General features: G+C 39.7%; 1 protein-coding gene across 1 annotated transcript; it reads right to left on the bottom strand.

The window, feature by feature from the left end:
* Positions 1–18384: 18384 nt before the first annotated feature.
* On the bottom strand, positions 18385–19326 carry LOC100469010 (olfactory receptor 1009). The gene has a single exon (XM_002922682.2). The coding sequence runs from the start codon at positions 19324–19326 to the stop codon at positions 18385–18387; it is 942 nt and encodes a 313-aa protein (XP_002922728.2).
* Positions 19327–19854: the final 528 nt, after the last annotated feature.

Here is a 19854-nt window from a genome sequence, read left to right on the forward strand (position 1 = left end):
TGGCCAACTTTCATTTTTTTTTATTTTCATGAAATTGATTTTAGATAAAATCAGAAACAGAATCAAATAGAAATAACTTAGGTCCCATTTAGCCATAGGCCAAATATTTATTGAACAATGCCTATGGACCATTTATCCAATTATGTGCTAATCACTAGAGATACAACCTTGAACAAAGTAAAAAGATTCCTTGTCCTTGTGGTGTTTTTAGTTCAGGTTGTCACAACTACAGAGGAAAGCAATTGTTTAGTATGATTATGAGAACTTCTATGGTTTGCCCAGGACCATGAAGAGAGTTAATGGCAGAATCAGTATAATCGGACCTAGTCCCAATGCACTCTGTATGTTTTAGGAGCTCTAGTACTTAGCCTTCTATCCTCTTTTTTTTTTTTTTTTTTTTTCACCTGAATGGCTTTCTCTGCCTCTGCTAGAGCAGGAGTTCTAATTTTAGGTCCATTGTTCATTAGGAAGAACACAGATGACTTTCAAGGGGTCCAAGATTCTCCCTGAAAATGTTCAGGAGAAATCTTGTTTGTGTGCTCATTTGTTCCAAGAGGGTCTATTAGATTCTCAGGACAGTCCATGGTTCACAGCCATTGGGCTACAGGTTTCAGATTTGCATCCCTCAACATGAAAGCCTTCCAGAGTGACGTTGACACTTCTTGAAATGGATTATCAAAGGAATTTGGGCAAAAAGAGTAAACTGGATAAAATTCCCTTTAAAGTGCCTTAAAACTCTGACCTGCCAAGCTTGCCTGTTGAAAATCTTTGTCAGTCAAACACTAAAATGATTTCTCATTCTGTCATTTCGTACATGTTCAAAAAAAGAAGAATCCTAGGCAAAATGATACTTTGCCAAGAGGAGGAAGTAAATGTGTACTGATATTTCACATAGACCTTGTTGAGAAAAAGAGAGGACACCCTAATGAAGCATTACTGATGTTCACACAAAAGTATTTCAAATCTGAGCAGGATGATTGGGAATTTTAAGTGTGAATAACAGCATCAATGCAAGCAAACATGGGTAGGGAATGGCTTGTCCTTCCACTTAATTCAACTTAAAAGGAAGAAAGATGTCCAAGTTCTCAAAAAGCATACCCTCTACTAATATAGACAAGCTAGAGGGCCCTGAGCCCATCTCCTCTTTCCAGGTACACAGGAAGACCACATTCCTCAGCCCAGTTTGTACTTATCAGGATCCCGTGACTATATTCTGAATAATGGAATACAAAAAAAAAAAAAAAAAAAAAAAGAAAGTGAAGTACCCTATTTCTATTTCCAGCCATGAAACCCCATACACATCATCCCTTCTGTCTCTTCTCCTTCTGCCAAACTGTGGCGGCTACGTATTGGTGATGATGACACCAAAAGAGGGAGGGAAACTGGATGCTTGAAGCGATCAGTGCAAAGATGATGTGTCCCAAGGACTTGAAATGTAATATAATCTAGCCTATCCCAACTGAAATAGTCTTAGGCACTCATTTAAAAGTTGAAAAATATATTGTGTGTCAGCTATACTTCAGTAAAAAAGAAAAAAAATTCAACAAATAGGTTTTTAAAACCTGGCAACTAAATAGGCCTTGCAATGGTTAAAAATCAAAACAAATAGGGGCGCCTGGGTGGCTCAGTTGATTAAGCCTCTGCCTTCGGCTCAGGTCATGATCAGGGGTCCTAGGATCAAGCCCTGATCAAGCCCCACATCAAGCCCCAGATCGGTCTCCTTGCTCATCGGGGAGCCTGTTTCTCCCTCTCCCTCTGCCTGCCACACCCCTTGCTTGTGCCTGTGCTCTCTCTCTCTCTCAAATAAATAAATAAAATCTTTTAAAAAAATCAAAGACAAATAAAAATGCAGCCCCTACCTCCAAGAAAGACAATTTGATTGTGGAAAATGTAATTGCAAGCAGATTCTCTTTTTTTTTAGAGAGAGAGAGAATACATGCATGTACGGGGGCCACAGGCAGAGGGCAAGAGAGGGAATCTTTTTTGCGGGGGCAGTTTTTCTGTTATTACGTTCAATTAGCCAACATATCCTACAGCATTAGTTTTTGATATGGCGTTCAACGATTCATGAGTTACGTATCTTTTTTTTTTAAGATTTTATTTTATTTATTCGACAGAGATAGAGACAGCCAGTGAGAGAGGGAACACAAGCAGGGGGAGTGGGAGAGGAAGAAGCAGGCTCATAGCGGAGGAGCCTGATGTGGGGCTCGATCCCATAATGCCAGGATCACGCCCTGAGCCGAAGGCAGACGCTTAACCACTGTGCCACCCAGGCGCCCTATGAGTTACGTATCTTAAGCAGGCTCCACACCCAGGGTGGAGCTACTGCAGGGCTCCGTCTCAGGACCCTGAGATCAAGACCTGGGCCAAAATCAAGAGTCAGATGCTTCACCACCAGAGCCAGGCGCCCGCAGGCAGATATTTAAGACAGTATCTTTTGCAGGCAAATGTCACTGGAAAAACGTGTCTCCTGGAGCTTCCATTCAATTTTGCTGTAAACCTACAACTATTCTAAAAAAAAAAAAAAAAGTCTATTTTAAAAGTTAGGAGGAGGGGCTTGCTACCTCATGAGAAGAAACTTGAATTTTAAGGGGGGTAAATACGAGGTGGGAGGTTGAGGGGACTTTCATTTTTCCTCTGTCTACTTCAGTGTTAGATTCTTTTGAATAACAGGCTTCCATTAATATATTACCTATATCAGGGAAAGAAGAAAGAATTTAAAATTATTTTTTCCAGGACTTACAAATATATTAAGTGTAATTAATGACATTTTTAATGAATATTTAAAACTTTTGCCTTTACATTATTATTTACCCATATGTGGACAGCCAAAAAATACATTCCAACATCAGCTTCGTGGGGAGAATTTTGACACCTGGTGCTAGAAAAAAGCGATACCACATATATAGTATATCCATACACCTGTTCTGCAAGAAGCACCTTCCATGAGCCAGGCCCTGCTGCTTTAAATACTTGGATAGAATCTATACCTTTCAAAGTATCTGCAACCAAGCATCCTTATTTGATGGCACTTATTATGTTATAAAATTGGCATGAATCCGTGGCTATACGCCTCCCTGTCTCTTCCCTAAACCGTAAACCCCAAGAAAGCTGGGTCTAAATCTGTTTTTACTCATTAATATACTATATCCCTGCCCTGCCATAGCCCTCGACATAGCACCTAGCCCAGTAGTACTTGATAAAAACTTGTGGGATTAGTTAATTAATTAATTAATTAATTAATATACTGAAACATAATAATCTCTGAGTTTTTTTTAGAATAAAAAAAGCAATGCACAGTATATGCAGTATCTTTCCTTTTGCCTGTGTATGCAAAGATACATTCACGTATAGTATTATAAATGGGTAAAAGTCTTCTGGAAGGGCACACAGAACTATCAATACTAATCCATGTTAAAGAGGGAAGCTGGAGGTCTGGGCTGCGATCACTTCTTATTGAGGACTCATTTGCATACCTTAGAATATTTACCATGAATATATATTATTTTTCAATATAAAAGCATAAAACCAAATAAAAAATAGTATAACCATTGCCAAATGTAGATGGCCAATTACTTGCATTTTTCATGATTTATAAAAATGAGAAAATCAAATTCCACGTCTTTGAATTTGATTTTTAATAAAAATTGTATATATTTAAGTTGTATAGCATGAGATTAGTATCCATATGCATAGGGAAATAACTACAATCAAGCTAAGTAACATATCCATCCCCTAACATAGCTATCATTTTTGTGCATTTGATGAGAACACCTGAGGACTGATCTCTTCACACATTTCCGGTATAAAATACAGTATTACTTACTATAGTCACCATCCTGTACATTAGATTTCTGGAGCTTATTTGTCCTACGTAACTGAAACATCGTGCCCTTTGACCAACATCTCTCCACTTCCTCCAAACTCCCTGCCCCAAGTAACTATCATTCTACTCTCTATGAGAGAAGCGTTTTTTAGATTTCATATATAAGCCAGATCCCACATATAAGTAAAATCATGCACTATGTGTCTTTCTGTGGCTTATTCCACTTCGCAAAATACCCTCCAGATTCATCCATGCCGTCGCAAACACAGTATCTCTTTCATTTTAAAAAGTGAACGTATATAATCACAATTTCTTTATCCATTCATTCATTGATGGACACTTAGATTATTTTCAAATCTCAGCTATTGTAAACAATGTTTCAGTGTGGGCTTCTCTTTCTTATAATAATAATAATCTTATTTTGTTGCCTTTTTTAAGTATGGATTTATTTATTTATTTGAGAGAGAGAACATGCACTAGGGTGTGCAAGCTGGGGAAAGGGCAGAGAGAGAGAGAGAGTCCCAAGCAGTCTCCACACCCAGCGCAGAGCCCAATGAGGCGCTCAGTCCCATGACCCTGAGATCATGACCTGAGCCGAAATCAAGAGTTGGATGCTTAACGGACCTGGACACCCACGTGCCCCTATTTTGTTGTCTTTTCTGATGTCTCTCCTCCTGGAGCCAAAACTCCTTCACTACCTAACTTCCAGCCAACAGATAATCCTTTCTGTTCAGGGAGATTCAGACATGTTGTCTCCCTTGGATTCAGCTGCCTCTACCTTTTGTAACTTCTATATATAAATTCCCCAACTGACCAATGTGACCCATAGGTAGGGGCATGTCTGTACCCTTCATTCAGCAGGAAGAAGCTACTGAAGATGAGACTCCCCCCAAATGCCAAAGATTTGTCATTGTTGATCTGTCAGCAGGGAATGCACAGGCTGCTTTTAGGCAATAGGCTTGACCAATGGAAACTTGAGCAGGCACAAGGGCAAAAGTGACCCACCTCAAAATAGCCACAGGACCGAATTAACCAGTGGACTACTTACAACCGGGAACAGTTACTAAAAAAGGGAAAATTCCATTCATTCTCATACCTCCTCACCCCACCCTGTAACTGTGGCCCCTCACCACCACCTCCTCACAGAGTCTCTCCTGCCTGCTGCTCCCTTGCAGTGTTTTCAATAAACTTTTATTTCTTAAAAAATAGAAAGAAAGAAAGAAAGAAAGAAAGAAAGAAAGAAAGAAAGAAAGAAAAAAGAAAGAAATAAAAGAAAAAGAAAAGAAAGGAAAGAAAAGAGATAAAGGAAAGGAAAAGAAAGAAAAGAAAAGAAAAAAGAAAAGAAGAGAAAAGAAAGGAAAGGAAAAGAAAGAAAAGAAAAGAAAAAAGAAAAGAAGAGAAAAGAAAAGAAAAGAAAAGAAAAGAAAGAAAAGAAAAGAAAAGAAAAAGAAAAGAAAAGAAAAAAGAAAAGAAAAAAAAGAAAAGAAAGAAAAGAAAAGAAAAGAAAAGAAAAGAAAAGAAAAGAAAAGAAAAGAAAAGAAAAAAGAATAGAAAAGAAAGAACATGAGAGTGTAAATATCTCTTCAAGGTCCTGATTTAATTTTCTATGACCCAGAAGAGGAAATTCCATACTGCTTTCCATAATGCTTGTAACCATTTACATTCCCGCCAAAAGCACACCAGGGTCCTCTTTTCTCGAAGTCCTTGACAACACTTGTTATCTTTGGCTTTTTTTTTTTTTTTTAAGGGAGCCCAATGCAGGGCTTGAATTCATGACCCTGAGATAAAACCTGAGCTGAGATCAAGAGTCAGGCACTTAACCAACTGAGCCACCCAGGTGCCCCTCTTTTGTCTTTTTAGGATAATAGTCATCACAACAGGTATGAGGTGATGTCTCACTCTCCTTTTGATTTGCATTTCCTTGATGATTAGTGGTACTGAGTATCTTTTTAAACACTTATTGGCCATTTATATGTCTTCTTTGGAAAAATATCTATGAATGTTCTTTGCCCATTTTCTAATCAGGTTTTTTGTTGTTTGGTTTGGTTTGATTTGCCACTGAGTTTTTGGGGTTCCTTATATATTTTGGATGTTAACCTCTTATCAGATCTATGGTTTGCAAGTATTTTTTTCCCAATAAATAGGTTGCCTTTTCAGTGTGTTCATTATTTGCTTTGCCGTGCAGGAGCTTTTTACTTTGATGTAGTCTCCCTTGTTTGTTTTTGGTTTTGTTGTCTACGCTTTTGATATCAAATCCAAAAAATTATTCCTAAGACCAATGTCAAGGAGCTTTTCCCCTACTTTTTCTTCTAGGAGTTTTTACAGTTTCAGGTCTTACATTTACATCTCTAAACTATTTTGAGTTGATGAATGCATATGTTATAAGACCAAGGTCCCTTACTGCTTTTTTGCATAATTCAACATGCCTTTTTGTTGCAACTTTCTCACTTTTATCTTAAACCTTAGCGCTGTAATATCTATTTAAATTTCTCAGTCCAGGACCTCGCCTCCCCACTAGGCTAGTATAACGTTTGTTTTGTCATATATTTGCTGCACTGTGCATATGTGCAAAGTTTACATATATAAGAAAACACAAAATATATTTGCACAGCTATATCTATTTGAGAGATTATATCAATCAAATATTTCTCACAGAAAAAAATCTAATTTTTAAAAAATGGGTAAAAAGAGAACCGAGAGGAGATAAAGGTTTAACGTAGTGTCATTACTCCCCTGAGTGCTCAAAATTATTTCCTTCTCTTTATTGGCTTCATCAGAAAGTACCAGAAAGCACTGACTCTCTTTTAAAAAAAAAAATTCTCCTTTACTGTTGTATCACAACTTTCTAAAATTCCATAAGAACATAATTATCTTTTTTGGGGGAAGTTCCTTTGGAAATAGTCATGAGTTAATCATAAAATGCCTAATACTCCTTCCCACTGTGAGAGCTATTGGAGCTTTCTCTTCTTCCTTTCCTTCCTTCCTTCCTCCTCCTTCTTTCTTTCCTTCCTTTTTCAGGAGCAGGTGTCACCATACAAGGAGTAATTGCTCTAAATATCAGGAGGACCAGGTTATTGACAGAGCTGTGCCTCTAACGCCATGACCTTGAGCAGATCAGTTTCCTCACTTAACAAAGAAAGGGCTCACCCTAGCGTATGTGGAAGGCAGTTTTCGCTTCTAACATTTCTGTGACTCAAAAAAACTATATGTGAGTTTGAAGCCTGAGCCATCAGGAGTTAACTTTTCAGAGAAACCATTACAGCAGAATGCTAACTTACACTCTTCTTGCCTGTGTGAGACCGAGGCTTCAAGGCCCAACATTGTTACTGATCCCGTGTCTAACAAGATGCCTTGGGCATCATTAGGGTTGATTGGTCGCTCAGAGAGCCGCAATTACCGAACTCGAAAAAATTTATTTTACTTCTAAACAAGTTTCAGAGGAACTAATTAATCAAGGCAATTTGAAATACGAAAACTTCATGCGTGATAATTTCTGTTCAACTCTGAATGTCGGCTCCCAGGGCCTGGCACAGGAGAGGCAGCAAAAAAGGGCTGATCCTGGGGATGGGTGATGCCTTTGTAAATTGATCAGAGCAGAGGGGCCACTTTCTAGCATGATCATTCCCTTGATTGCAATCCTGTCTCCTTGCAATTTTACCCCCCGCCATACAAAACAAAACAAAAATTTACTCCAAATTCAGCAATGTCTGACTAACCCAGGAGATTAATTATAAAAAATCAGAGGCTGTCATAGGAAAGTCTGTAATTCACATCTTGGTTGTGTCAAAGAACAGGTGTGTTGTACACAGTCACCTCTAGTTTGGAGCACCGTCTCTTGATCTTGAACTTGATCTTGAAGTTAAATTTAAAAGTCGTGTTTCAGTTCCTTCCAATGTGACAGCAGGTTAAACAGCAGTGCCTGCAGTGGAAAATTAAATAAGGCACATAATGTGCCCAGGATGTAGTAGGAGCTCTACCAATATTAAGTGTTCTCACTGTGTGGCCATCACTCTTCCCACCTTGGCCATTGCCCTAGCTCCTACCGGGTCCCTAACCTCCAGTCTCTCATTCCTGACCACCCTCCACAAAGCCGCCTCTCCACTGGGTAGCCCCACCTGTTATAAATGCTGGCCTCCCACCTAGAAAAAATAATGCCCCAACACCCCACACTGATTAGGGGATCTGACTCCATCTGATCTTCTATCCATTTCCCCCCACCTCTTTCCTTCACAGTTCCTATCATCTCAGCTAAATCAGATCCCTTCTCTGTCACATCACTGAGCCCTTCCTTGTGCCATTCTCACCACTCGGTATCCTCACCATGGCTAGACGTTCAACCCCTATCTTCACTGCCAATCTCAAGGACCACTTCCTCCATGAAATCATTCACCACCTTAATCCAACACAAAGCTTCACTCTTTCTTTTCTTCCTCTATGTCTTCCTTTCTTCTTTCCTTTGAGCCTCCATTAAGCCATGTACTTGCTTTTATGACTATTATGTTGTTATAAATTTTAGTCATTTATACATTGGCCATGCTTTATTTGGTTGGAAATTTCCTGAGGATGGAGACTATATCTTTCTGGTTGTTCTGATTAACAGTAATGATAAACACCAACAAATCCCTGTACTATTTAACTTCCATAAATAACCCTTATTTCATTGTTCATAAATGCTTCTAATTCTGTTTTATAAATGAGGAAAATGAAGCGCTCTTAGAAGCAAGTTAGCTTCTGAAGATCACAACAAAGGTTAGTGACAGAATCCAAAACTCCACTCCTCCAATGATCTTCTGAACCCAATATTTTCTTGATCTTAAGTGGACAAGATGGACAGCCCTTTATCAATGTTGCCAATGATCCTTATGGTTTCAGGCTTCCCCCATGGTTATTTACATATTTGCCAGAGTATTAGTTGGGTCTCAATTTTCCAAAACAAATTTATGTAAAACTGTAAGCATGTCATTTCCCCAGCCCCCACCCCATTCCGCCTTTCTGCTCCTTCCCCCTGCCCCCAACACAGTCTTTCCCACCAGAGGGTCCAGAGGCCCAGAACCGACTAACAACCTCTCTCATCGGGTAGAAAATCCATGGCACAGGGGCCTCACGTATAAAATCAGGCAAATCAAGATACCAGGCAAGAGTGGTTGATACCAGCAAATAGTAAATTAAATACTTGAAGTCTATACATTGGCAAGACAAGGCTTAAAACAGTGCTACTGATCGAAAATGAAGAACACATAGGTAAAACAGGCTTCTTCTCAAATCCTAACCTCAATTAAAAATAAATAGGAGGAGAGTCACTACCCTTGAAAAAGAAAGTAGAGAATTAAGTGGGCGTTCTGAAGAGATTTCCGGGAGTTTTTAAATACATTTTTTAAAAAAATTTAACTAATTATAGAAATGTAGAGAGAAAATTTTTTGAGAAGTCATGTTTGGCCAGTCTTACCCCACAAATATAACTGCTACTAAGTTAGATGATTTCTTTCTTTTCTTTCTTTTTTGGTCTTTTGTCTCTATGTCACATATGTATGTATCATTTTATTTTTATTTCACTTAACATAACGTCTTTAAGTTTCATCCATGTTGTAACATGTAAAAAATCTTATTCCTTTTCAGAGCTGGATAATATTCCACTGTATGGATATAGACCACATTTCAAAATCCAATCATCCTTTAGTGGCTATTTGGGTTGTTTCCAGCTTTGGACTGTGGTGAATAGTGTGCTATGAACGTCAGTCAGCTTTTTAGACATGCAAAGACAAAGCAAAGATTTTCTGCTGAGATAAGGGTGAATGTGATAAAATTAAGCATTGGGCAGCTTATAGTCATCATTTAACAATATTACTAAGTACCTACACTGTAGCAGGCGTCCCGCTAGGGCAACCCTGGTGAACAAAAAGAGCTTTTCAATCAGCATGCAAAGTGTAGCTGTGCCAAGAAACATGGGGACGAAGATGGGATAGCTGGTCCCCCCTGGCCTGGGAGACTCCAACCGTGGGCCGCCTCTGTGGGCATTTTTCAGAAAGCAGTTCACACAGAGAGGGTCTGTTGGCATGCCCTATGGGCCCCACAGGGACTAACCCCTACATTCATTCTTCCTCTCTCTGTTTTGCTGCAACACACTATTGGGGTCTAAGTCAGACACCTGAGCAACTTCCACAGCCCCACCAAAGAGAAGGGACCATGATGTTGCATGACATGTACATTCAGTGAATGTCTATGGAGATGGAGTCAAGTAAGAGTTGGTGAATAGGTGGGCCTGCTGGAGTTTCTGGCAAAGGTTGCTCCATGTGGATTCCCCAGTCTGTCTTCGTATCTACCAGATGCATCTGTGGCTTTCATCTGATTGTCATTTGACTGACGTCTAGACTGCCGCATACCCATCTAACAGCACGTGAATGTTCACGTTACAGATGCATCGGAGTTTGAAATACATAATCTGTCAGCATTAAAGTGGATCTGAATTCCATTTTCATGACACCAAGAAATCTCAACATTGCATTTGTCAAAAGGAGAAAAGAAAAAACAGCTTTAATACCATTTCTCGAAACTTAATTTCAGCTCCTTTAAATATATGACTGCTGTAAAATTTTTTTCAAATTATGACTAAAAATTATTCATCAGGAATTATTCGTAGTAATTTCAACAAAAAGCCTGGAGTAAAACTGTAGTGCTCATGGAAGCAAACTTGAGTTTCCTATTCAAAAATTTGGAAAGAAATTATTTGTGATTTTTACGCAAATTCAAAACATCTTCCCTATAATTTCGTATTTTACTTTTCTTATTATTATATTTAAAATAATGAATTGTCTAAACAAACTCTAGTGAGATACCCCAGTCTTTTCCCAACTTCTTGAGTGTTCTGAACAATGATCACTTTTCTTTATTTTACCATGATGCGATGGTAACCACTGTGATCGTCAGTTTCACGTGTCAACTTGGCGGGGCACAGTGCCCAGATAGGTGGTCACACGTTCATCTGGATGTTTCTGTGAGGGTGTCTCTGGATGAGGTCAACATTTAAATCAGTGAACTTTGAGGAGATTGCCCTCCTTAATGTGGGTGGGCCTCACCCAATCCGTCCAAGGCTTGAAGAGAATAAAAGACTGACCTTTTCTGAGCGAGAGGGAATTTGGCAGCAGACACCTTTCAGACTTGAACCACAGCATCAGCTCCTTCCTGGGTCTTCAGCTTGCCAACACACCCTGCAGATTTTGGAATTGTCAGCCTCCATAATCCCATGAGTCAATTCCTTTGAATAAACTTCATTCTATCTATCCACACTCACCCTATTGGTTCTGTTTCTCTGGAAGACTTTAACTAATACAAACGCCAATGACAGTAGCAAATGACCAGGGCTCAGGATGTACATGGACCCATCCTAGTCTTACAAACGTTAACTGTGTATCTATTATTATTACCACCCCCACTTTGTGCATGTGGTTATAGGAGCTCAGAGAGATTCAGTAACTTGGCCAGGTCCACACAACTGTGAAGCAACCCAGTCAAAATATGAGTGTAAGCTTGGCTGTGAGGCATATGCTCTTATCCGATATTCCATATACCGCCTTTCCAGAGCTGCTTAGGGATAACGTTTCTCAAACCACCGGTTGGGTCTTATTATTGGGAAATGAAATTAGTTTAGTCGGCCATGACCAGCATTGTTTAAAGAAATAGAATAAAAATGAATGGAATGGAATGGAATGGAATGGAATGGAATGGAATGGAATGGAATGGAATGGAATACAAGAGAAGAGAATAGGAGTAAAGCAGGAATCACCGAACTTTTTCCATGAAAAGGTGTATAATATGTAAATATTTTAGGCTTTGCTGGCAGACTGTCTCTGTGACAACTACTCAACTCAGCTTTTGTAGCCCCAAAGCAGCCCCAAGCAAGCCACAGACCAGTCGTTCTGACTTACACGTTTTAATCCCACAGAGCTCATCTGGTGGATTCATTTTTGATGCAATAACCAGGGTGGGGATGCGACAGGCCTCTAATGATAGAGGCTAGCATGTGACTAACCGTCCCGCAATGCAAAGAACAGTACTCACAACAAAGAGTCATCCTGCCCCTAAAATGTCATAGGGCTGCCATTGAAAACCGATGTAACAACATGGCTGTATTCCAACATAACTTTATTTATGGATCCTGAAATTTGAATTCCAAATAATTTCCATGGTCATGAAATATTATTCTTCTACTGATTTAACCAACCATTTAAAAACATAAAGACCATTCTTAGCTTGCAAGCCACATGCAAACAGGTGCCAGGCTGGATTTGGCCCCACAGTTGGCCAAGACCACAGTTGGCCAGTCCCTGAAACTGAGTGATCAAAATGTACTGCAGGTAGTAAAACTAAGTATATTTTGTGGAACTCTTCTTTCTGTTAAACACTTACATGTCTCTACTGGGTTATGTTATCTCTGTGTAAATTATAAATATATATATATTTATAAATATATAAATATAACATAATATATTATATATTATATACTAATATATAGTATATATAATAAAATATAAATAGATATAGATATATAACTGTGGGGCACATTTGAAAGACATGATTCATTGGAGATAAATTATTACTAAGTGTGAACTTATGGTAACCCTCTGAATTGTGGTTGAACTGGGATTACTGGCTTACTCTGAAGAACCCACAAAAGAATCCCCCAAAATAAAGAGCCAGCAATCCTGGATCTGGCATTAGAAGTCTAATACAGGAATATTTTCGAGTCACTTGATAAATATTTTGAAATTTCTTTCACCATTTATAAAAATGAAACTTTTAATTCAATACTTAACAAAACATTTAATTCACTAATTAACAAAAAAACATTTTTTTCTAATGTCCATGTTATACCCATCATGCTGAGACACTTTCCAACCTCTATTAAGATTTCCCCTTCTCCTGATATTCTGTACAGAATCTTTTTCTCATACACCTACAAGCTCTTTGCAAAAATACTTAATAAGGAAAGAAAGTACCAAGTATGTATTTCCTACAAATATTCCCCCCCTTTTTTTAACATGGACTTTTAATTATTTGACCTATGGAAGTTTCATGATAGTAGTCAAATTTTTCATTTTTTGAACCCATTTTAAGCTCAGAAAATGCACCATTACCCCTACATGTTTCCCTGGCATTATGCTTACATTTGCTCACCTTGCTCTGAGTCATTTTTCAAAGTAAAGATTGACCCCCAAAAATATTCCTTCTTCATGCACTTCTCATTCCTCTTCCCTAAGAAGTGAAGAAAAACTTGAAAGACATAGCTAAAGAATATTGGCAAAGCTCTGTCTCTCCTCAAAGCTCAATTCATCCTATCTCAAGTGAAAGGACATATCTGGATCTCTAACATGTCCTTTCTTTCCCTACAAGACAGTGTTTTTCAAACTGCACCTCGGGACAGTAGTTCTACCGCATGGTACCAAGAATTCTTTACAAAGGTCTCCATTGCCAAAAAAGTTTGGGAAACACTGACTTAATCAAATATAAACAGGTTTATTTAACGTCAGATTTCTATGGGCCACAAAGAGGGACGTGAAGCATGTAAGATGCACTTTTCCTCAGTCTGTTTTATTACGACTGTTTTTCACTATCTATTCATTACTCACACAATTCAAGATGTCTAGGGCATGCTACCTTGGGAAAACCCATCAGTGCTTATGGTATCTTCCTCTCCCTCCATCCCAGGCACACAAGACGGTCAAGACACAAAGCAGGTTGAGATATCGTAAAGAAGATATCCTTGTAAATGAAGGCATCAGCCACAGTAGAGTCCTGTCTATAAACCAGTATACTCCCCACAGCTCACTTGCTTCCCCATACTAGTGACACAATCCCTATACTGATTAAGCAGTGACTACATCACTTGGATGACTGCATCCTTTTAAACCCTAGTGGGAGTATGTGGAAGTATCACAAGAAGCCATCCATGACCAAAAAAAAAAAAAAAAAAAAAGAGGAAAATCACACATAGGGATATAGGTCTCTATAACACTCTAGGATAATTATCCTTGGTTTACATACAAGAGCAGTTTTACAGTTAAAATCACCCAGATAATTCAACAAGGATCTGATATTCCTATTCTCATCTCCTAATCCAAGATAGAAGTGAGAAAGGAGTTTTTGTGTCTCTCATTTTTTTCCCCTACAAGACTGAGAGTATTATAAAGGGCAGGATACAAATATTACTTAAGTTCTAATGTGAAGGTTGTGGGTAAATTAACTTCAACTGTTATTTCTAACTGTATCATTATTTAAACAAAGCAAAAATTAAGGTCTTTATTCTTTAACTCATTACTGTGCAAATATAAAACATAACTGATTGTGTATATTTTCTCAGTTAATAAGCAATCACACAGCAAACTAAAAAATTGTAAGATTTTTTTTAAGTCTGATGATGAAGTGTCTGGTAATAAAAGAGAAATTTTTTTTACATGCAGTAATATTTAGGGATTGTCACAAGTGAAAAATACCTTGGTCAATGTCCCAAGAGTAACATACCCTGTATTCTTTGACAATTTTTTATAGCAAGGCACAAAACTTGGCACCTAATCTCTATTATCTGATTTAAATTACACCAGGATGCATAATGTTGTCTCAGAACTCGAGCAAAGGTTCCCGAATCAAGGACAAGCTGAGGTGGCTGAACTTGATGACTTTCAAAGCAGAGTATGTGGACATTGCTTTGCTAAGGGGGTGGGAGTATCCACTCGGGATCCCAGATCCTCCAACATTAACAGATTGGATCATTTTCTTCTGCTATCCCTAAGCCTAGAGGAAAAGCACCTGAGGGGAGGAGGTCAGGAGGATTGGGGGAGGATTTCTGCAAAGAGAATTGTCATTGTGCCATTCTTTTGCCTTTACCCAAACCAAGTGACAGAGCCTACTCTTTCAGAGTTTGGAGGGCCCAGCCATGTCTGTGTTTTCTGGAGCCAGGCATGGGCCACAAGAAAGAGGGAAGATTCTGGGTCATCTTAAAAAGGAATTCCCTCAAATCAGCCTCCTGGCGGGATGAGATCATCACAGTCCAGGAGTCAAGACCAGAAGCCAGGGAGCTGCTGGAGGGACCATAAATGTCAAGCAAGAGGAGGCATTGTCTTCCAAAGTGCTAACAGATTGAACTCAGGGGTCAGGGCATGGCTGAGGGCATTCTGGCTCTGAGAGCCCACCAAAGAATCCCCCAAGAGAAAGAGCCAGCAATCTTGCCTCTGTCACACATTCCAACAGTTCCAGCCAACTCTTTCTGCTGTCTTTCTCTTCTTTGTATCCTGGCTTTGATCCCAGACGGAAGAGGGAGGACCAGCAGTAGTGTCTCCGTTTAGCCCCTCTTTGACCTGCATAGACACTAGCACCTGAGACAGGGAAGGGAGGATGTTGTAATCTGGGAAAGGGCGTGTAATCTGACATTACAGTGGACTTGATTTTCCAATACTTGGGGAAGAAAAGAAATCATTTGCTTCCTACTTCAAGGAAAAACTATTTGATCTGTCTGCAATTTCAATGAGTGGAAGGGAGGTCTGAGATGACCAGAAACATTTTGAAGGGACAATGATGAAACGTAAGAAAGTTGCCTCCTACGTATACCCTGTGAACTTCAGCCCCTTCAAGAAACTGGTTACAAATCCTCAGTAATTTAGGCGTTATTATCCCTAGTTTATAGATAGAATTAAAAAGACATCCCTGAAATCACAAAACTCAAGTGATGGATCTAGGATTAGAATTGAAGTGACTGTCCCAGCTGCCTCTGTGTCCCCCCTCCCCCAGTACTGCATCCTAAGATCCTGCCAATTCACAGGTACTGGGAGATCTGACACACTTCCAATAACACTCTGTTTCCAGACTTTTGCTGTTTGCATTGAATGGTTTTTATTGGGAAGCAGCAAAACATGTTTATACTTTATGAAGTGATTCCACATCCATTCTTTAGTTTAATCTCCATGATAATCTATGATAAGGTAGATATTATCATTACTTCTGTGTATCTCATCACAGACTTGACATACATCAAAAGGGTAATGAACAGAAGAACATCTTAGATCTGCTATCCTGTAAACCGTACAGATGCAAGAATGATGTTTGTTTTCTTCACTGTTCTATGCAACACCTGGTTCAGTGCCTGCCACATAGAAGAAGTTCAATAATTATTTGTTGAATAAATGAATGCATGACATTTTCCAATTCTAAATTTTCCGATTATATTATGTTGCTTCTCTACCAATGAATGGTCTTGGAGAAATCTTATCCCATCCGGGAAACTCACTGTAAAACAACATTCTGAATTTTAAATGAGTCTCTCATAACTACATTGATAGCAAGTTGTATTTTGGGCTTTTACAAAGCAAAGGTTAATAAAAAAATATTTTTCCCTGAGCCAGTAATCTGGTTAGGATAAATTATCTCTAAAGCCCCATAGCTATAAAGCATGCCATGATTTTGTGGAAACTCACTGATCAATTTTCTATTTTCAGAGACTATGTATTGTACAAAAATCAATAGAAAAAAACCCAAAATACTTTGTATCTAGAAAGTACTAAAAAGTTAGAACATTTATTTATTTACCTAAATAATAGACCAATCACGACTCTCAGTAAAAGCTCCTTAATCAACTTTGCTAAATTCATCTCTGGCAAAGAGATAGATGTAGGAGTTCCTTAAATCCTGAGGATATTATGATTAACCCTTGATATTATAATGTCACCTAGGAATGCTGACCCATTTCTTCCATAAAACTCTCTGCTTTTTGTGTCTTCATTTAAAATCAAGAGGTAAAGCTGTATCAAGAAAGATAGGATGGGGCGCCTGGGTGGCACAGCGGTTAGGCGTCTGCCTTCGGCTCAGGGCATGATCCTGGCGTTGTGGGATCGAGCCCCACATCAGGCTCCTATGCTATGAGCCTGCTTCTTCCTCTCCCACTCCCCCTGCTTGTGTTTCCTCTCTCGCTGGCTGTCTCACTCTCTGTCGAATAAATAAAATCTTTAAAAAAAAAAAAAGATACATTAAAAAAAAAAAGAAAGAAAGAAAGATAGGATAGGATAGAACTGGGTCACTTTGCTGGGTCTCTGAGAGGACATGGAGACCCTGGTGTGGGTGTCCACTCTCCGTATGCAGGGATGGTGCTCAGACCCGAAGGCTGCCCAGCACTCATCTTGCCCTGGAGTTATAACCATCAAATTGAGCCACATGTACGAACTCCTTTGTGATGCTACAAACCTACTGATCTTACTAGAAACAGGTTGGTCTAGACTGAGAGCCTACTTTCAACTATGGCATTTCTCATACATTCTTGGCTGGGTAATAAACTTTATTAGCAGGGTTTTAAAGGCACCATCATACGCACAACCAAGCCCCAACCTGCAGAAGTTTAGGTAATAATATTCTCAACATCTTCCAGAAAATTGGATTCTGAGAAAATACAGGCTTAACACCTTCTATCAGAAGCTCTTCCAGTGTTAGATGCATTAGAGATGAGCACAAGCCTCTCTTACTATAAATGATCCCTGTGAACCATCCACCTGTCAGAGTTGAACACAGATCCACCTCCAGTCCCTGAGATATACGTAGTTCTTTGTGTCAAGGTCACCCAAAAAAACTAGTGTATACAGCTAAGGATTTCATTCCACTCATGAGGTTAAGCATACAATCCCAAATCTTTATACACACACACACACACACACACACACACACACACACACATTCCTATTGATGGGATCTAGATATAAGTGCAAAACCCAGAGCGCTGCATTTTTTTTTTAGATTTATTTATTTATTTTAGAGAGAGAACGCAGTGGGGAGAGGCAGAGGGAGAGGTAGAGAGAGTCTTTAGCAGACTCCATGCTCCTTGAAGAGCCCAAGACGGGCTCGATCTCACCACCCTGAGATCAGGCCCTGAACCCAAACCAAGAATCAGACATTTAACTGACTGTGCCACCCAGGCGCCCCCAGAGCACTGCATTTTAAAATTCCAACGTCAAAGATTCAGCAGGGAAAGAAAATATGTTAGCAGAATGACAAAAAAATTAATAACTGAAATTAAATAATAAAGCTTTTTTTAAATTATATTTTGAAAGATTTTATTTATTTATTTGACAGAGAGAGAGACAGAGTGAGAGATAGAGAGCACAAGCAGGGGGAGCAGCAGAGGGAGAGGGAGAAGCAGGCTCTCCACTGAGCAGGGAACCTGATGTGGGGCTCGATCCCAGGACCCTGAGATCATGACCCGAGCCGAAGGCAGACCCTTAATCAACTAAGCCACACAGGCACCCCAATAAAGCGTCTTTTAAAATAATCGGGCTGTGAAGTGTCTGAGAGAAGCAAAATTAAATGGACTGTAGAAGTGAACTATAATATTGGTATATTACAGATAAAAGATCATATATAGGGCTGAATGAATCCACATTGATTGACTAAATGAAGGAGTAAGTGGAGAAATGAATTAGGGGTGTGAACCAGCCCCCAACACTTGCAAGTGGCCTAGAATCTTAGGAATCCACACAGTTTGTCTATCTTTTTAGATTACTCCCCCAATTTCCTTTCTACATAAGAATTTAGGCCATACAAAACTTTCTCCTAGTAACAGTCCTGTGGATGGCATCTTTGACCTCCTTGTTCCTCAAGCTGTATATAAGTGGGTTCAACATGGGGATCACTGCTGTATAAAACACCGACACCACTTTATTGAGATCCAGGGAGAAACTTGCACTAGGCCGCACATAAATAAAGAAAAGAGTACCATACAGGATGGAGACAGCCGTCAGGTGAGAAGAACAGGTAGAAAAGGCTTTGTGCCTCCCCTCGGCAGAGTGGATCTTCATAATGGCAATGAGGATGTAAATGTAGGAGACCACGATAGTCAGGCCACTGAAGATCCCCACAGCTCCAGCCACGACAAAAACTATCAACTTAGTAAGCCGGCTGTCAGCACATACAAGAGAAAGCAAGGGGGACATGTCACAGAAGAAATGATTAATGACATTCGGGCCACAAAAAGGAAGACGAAATGCATTCGTTGTATGGGTTATGGTGTTCATGAACCCAATGACGTAGGGACCAACCACCAGCTGGACACAGAGTCTCTGGGACATAAGAACGGAATACAATAATGGGTTGCAGATGGCCACATAGCGGTCATAGGCCATGGATGCCAGGAGGAAACACTCTGCTGCCACAAAGAACCCAAAAAACCACTGCTGCAAAGCACACCCCAAGAAAGAGATGACCTTCCTCTTCACAAAGAAGTCAGTGAGCATCTTGGGGCTCACAACAGAGGAGAAGCAGATGTCCACGAAGGACAAGTGGCTGAGGAAAAAGTACATGGGTGTGTGAAGGCGGGAATCAACCCGAATCAGAATAATCATACCCAAGTTTCCGGTTAGATTGATGAGGTAGAAACTCAGGAAGAGCAGGAAGAGGAAGCCCTGCAGTTGGGGTTTGTAATTCAAACCTGTGAAAATGAACTCGGTGACCCTCGTGTAGTTTTCAATGGCCATTGACTGGTTCCGGTTTCCACTAGAAGAAGAACAGAGGAGTCACAACAGATGTGGTGAACATATCTTCAAAAGTGGGACACAGAAAAAAAATATACCAGTAACTGGGAGATCGTCAGGGGTGCTATGACTTAGTGGCATGCTGTGGCCAAGAAAACAAAAGTGAGATGAGGACCAGGGCAAAAGATCAGATCTGAAGCTATCATACTTTAAGACTCCACAGAAATCCATCAATAAGGAAAGGAGAAAACAAAAATCTAGAAAAGAGAAGTAGCCTCCCCAAGGTCCCATGGCTATCTGATGGCAGAGATGGTTCCAGAACAGATGTCTAATAACGCTCACTTCAGTGAACTTTGCTTGAGTTCACCAGGTGAACACACACACAGCAGGGTGAAAGTGAGGCCAGCTGCAGAAGAAATGAGAAGCCACTCATTTTTAGGAGGGAGGCTGTGCAATTTACAAATTATAACCCAAGCCTAAATGCATGGTCTCCAACTCTGGAGCCCACCTTCCCTGACCCTGGGAACATCT

Source organism: Ailuropoda melanoleuca, chromosome 16 (genome assembly GCF_002007445.2).
Source record: "Ailuropoda melanoleuca isolate Jingjing chromosome 16, ASM200744v2, whole genome shotgun sequence".
Taxonomy (NCBI): domain Eukaryota; kingdom Metazoa; phylum Chordata; class Mammalia; order Carnivora; family Ursidae; genus Ailuropoda; species Ailuropoda melanoleuca.

What these genes read in the sequence shown, in the direction of transcription:
- LOC100469010 (XM_002922682.2), bottom strand. Translation starts at nt 19,326, where the DNA reads ATGGCCATTGAAAACTACACGAGGGTCACCGAGTTCATTTTCACAGGT.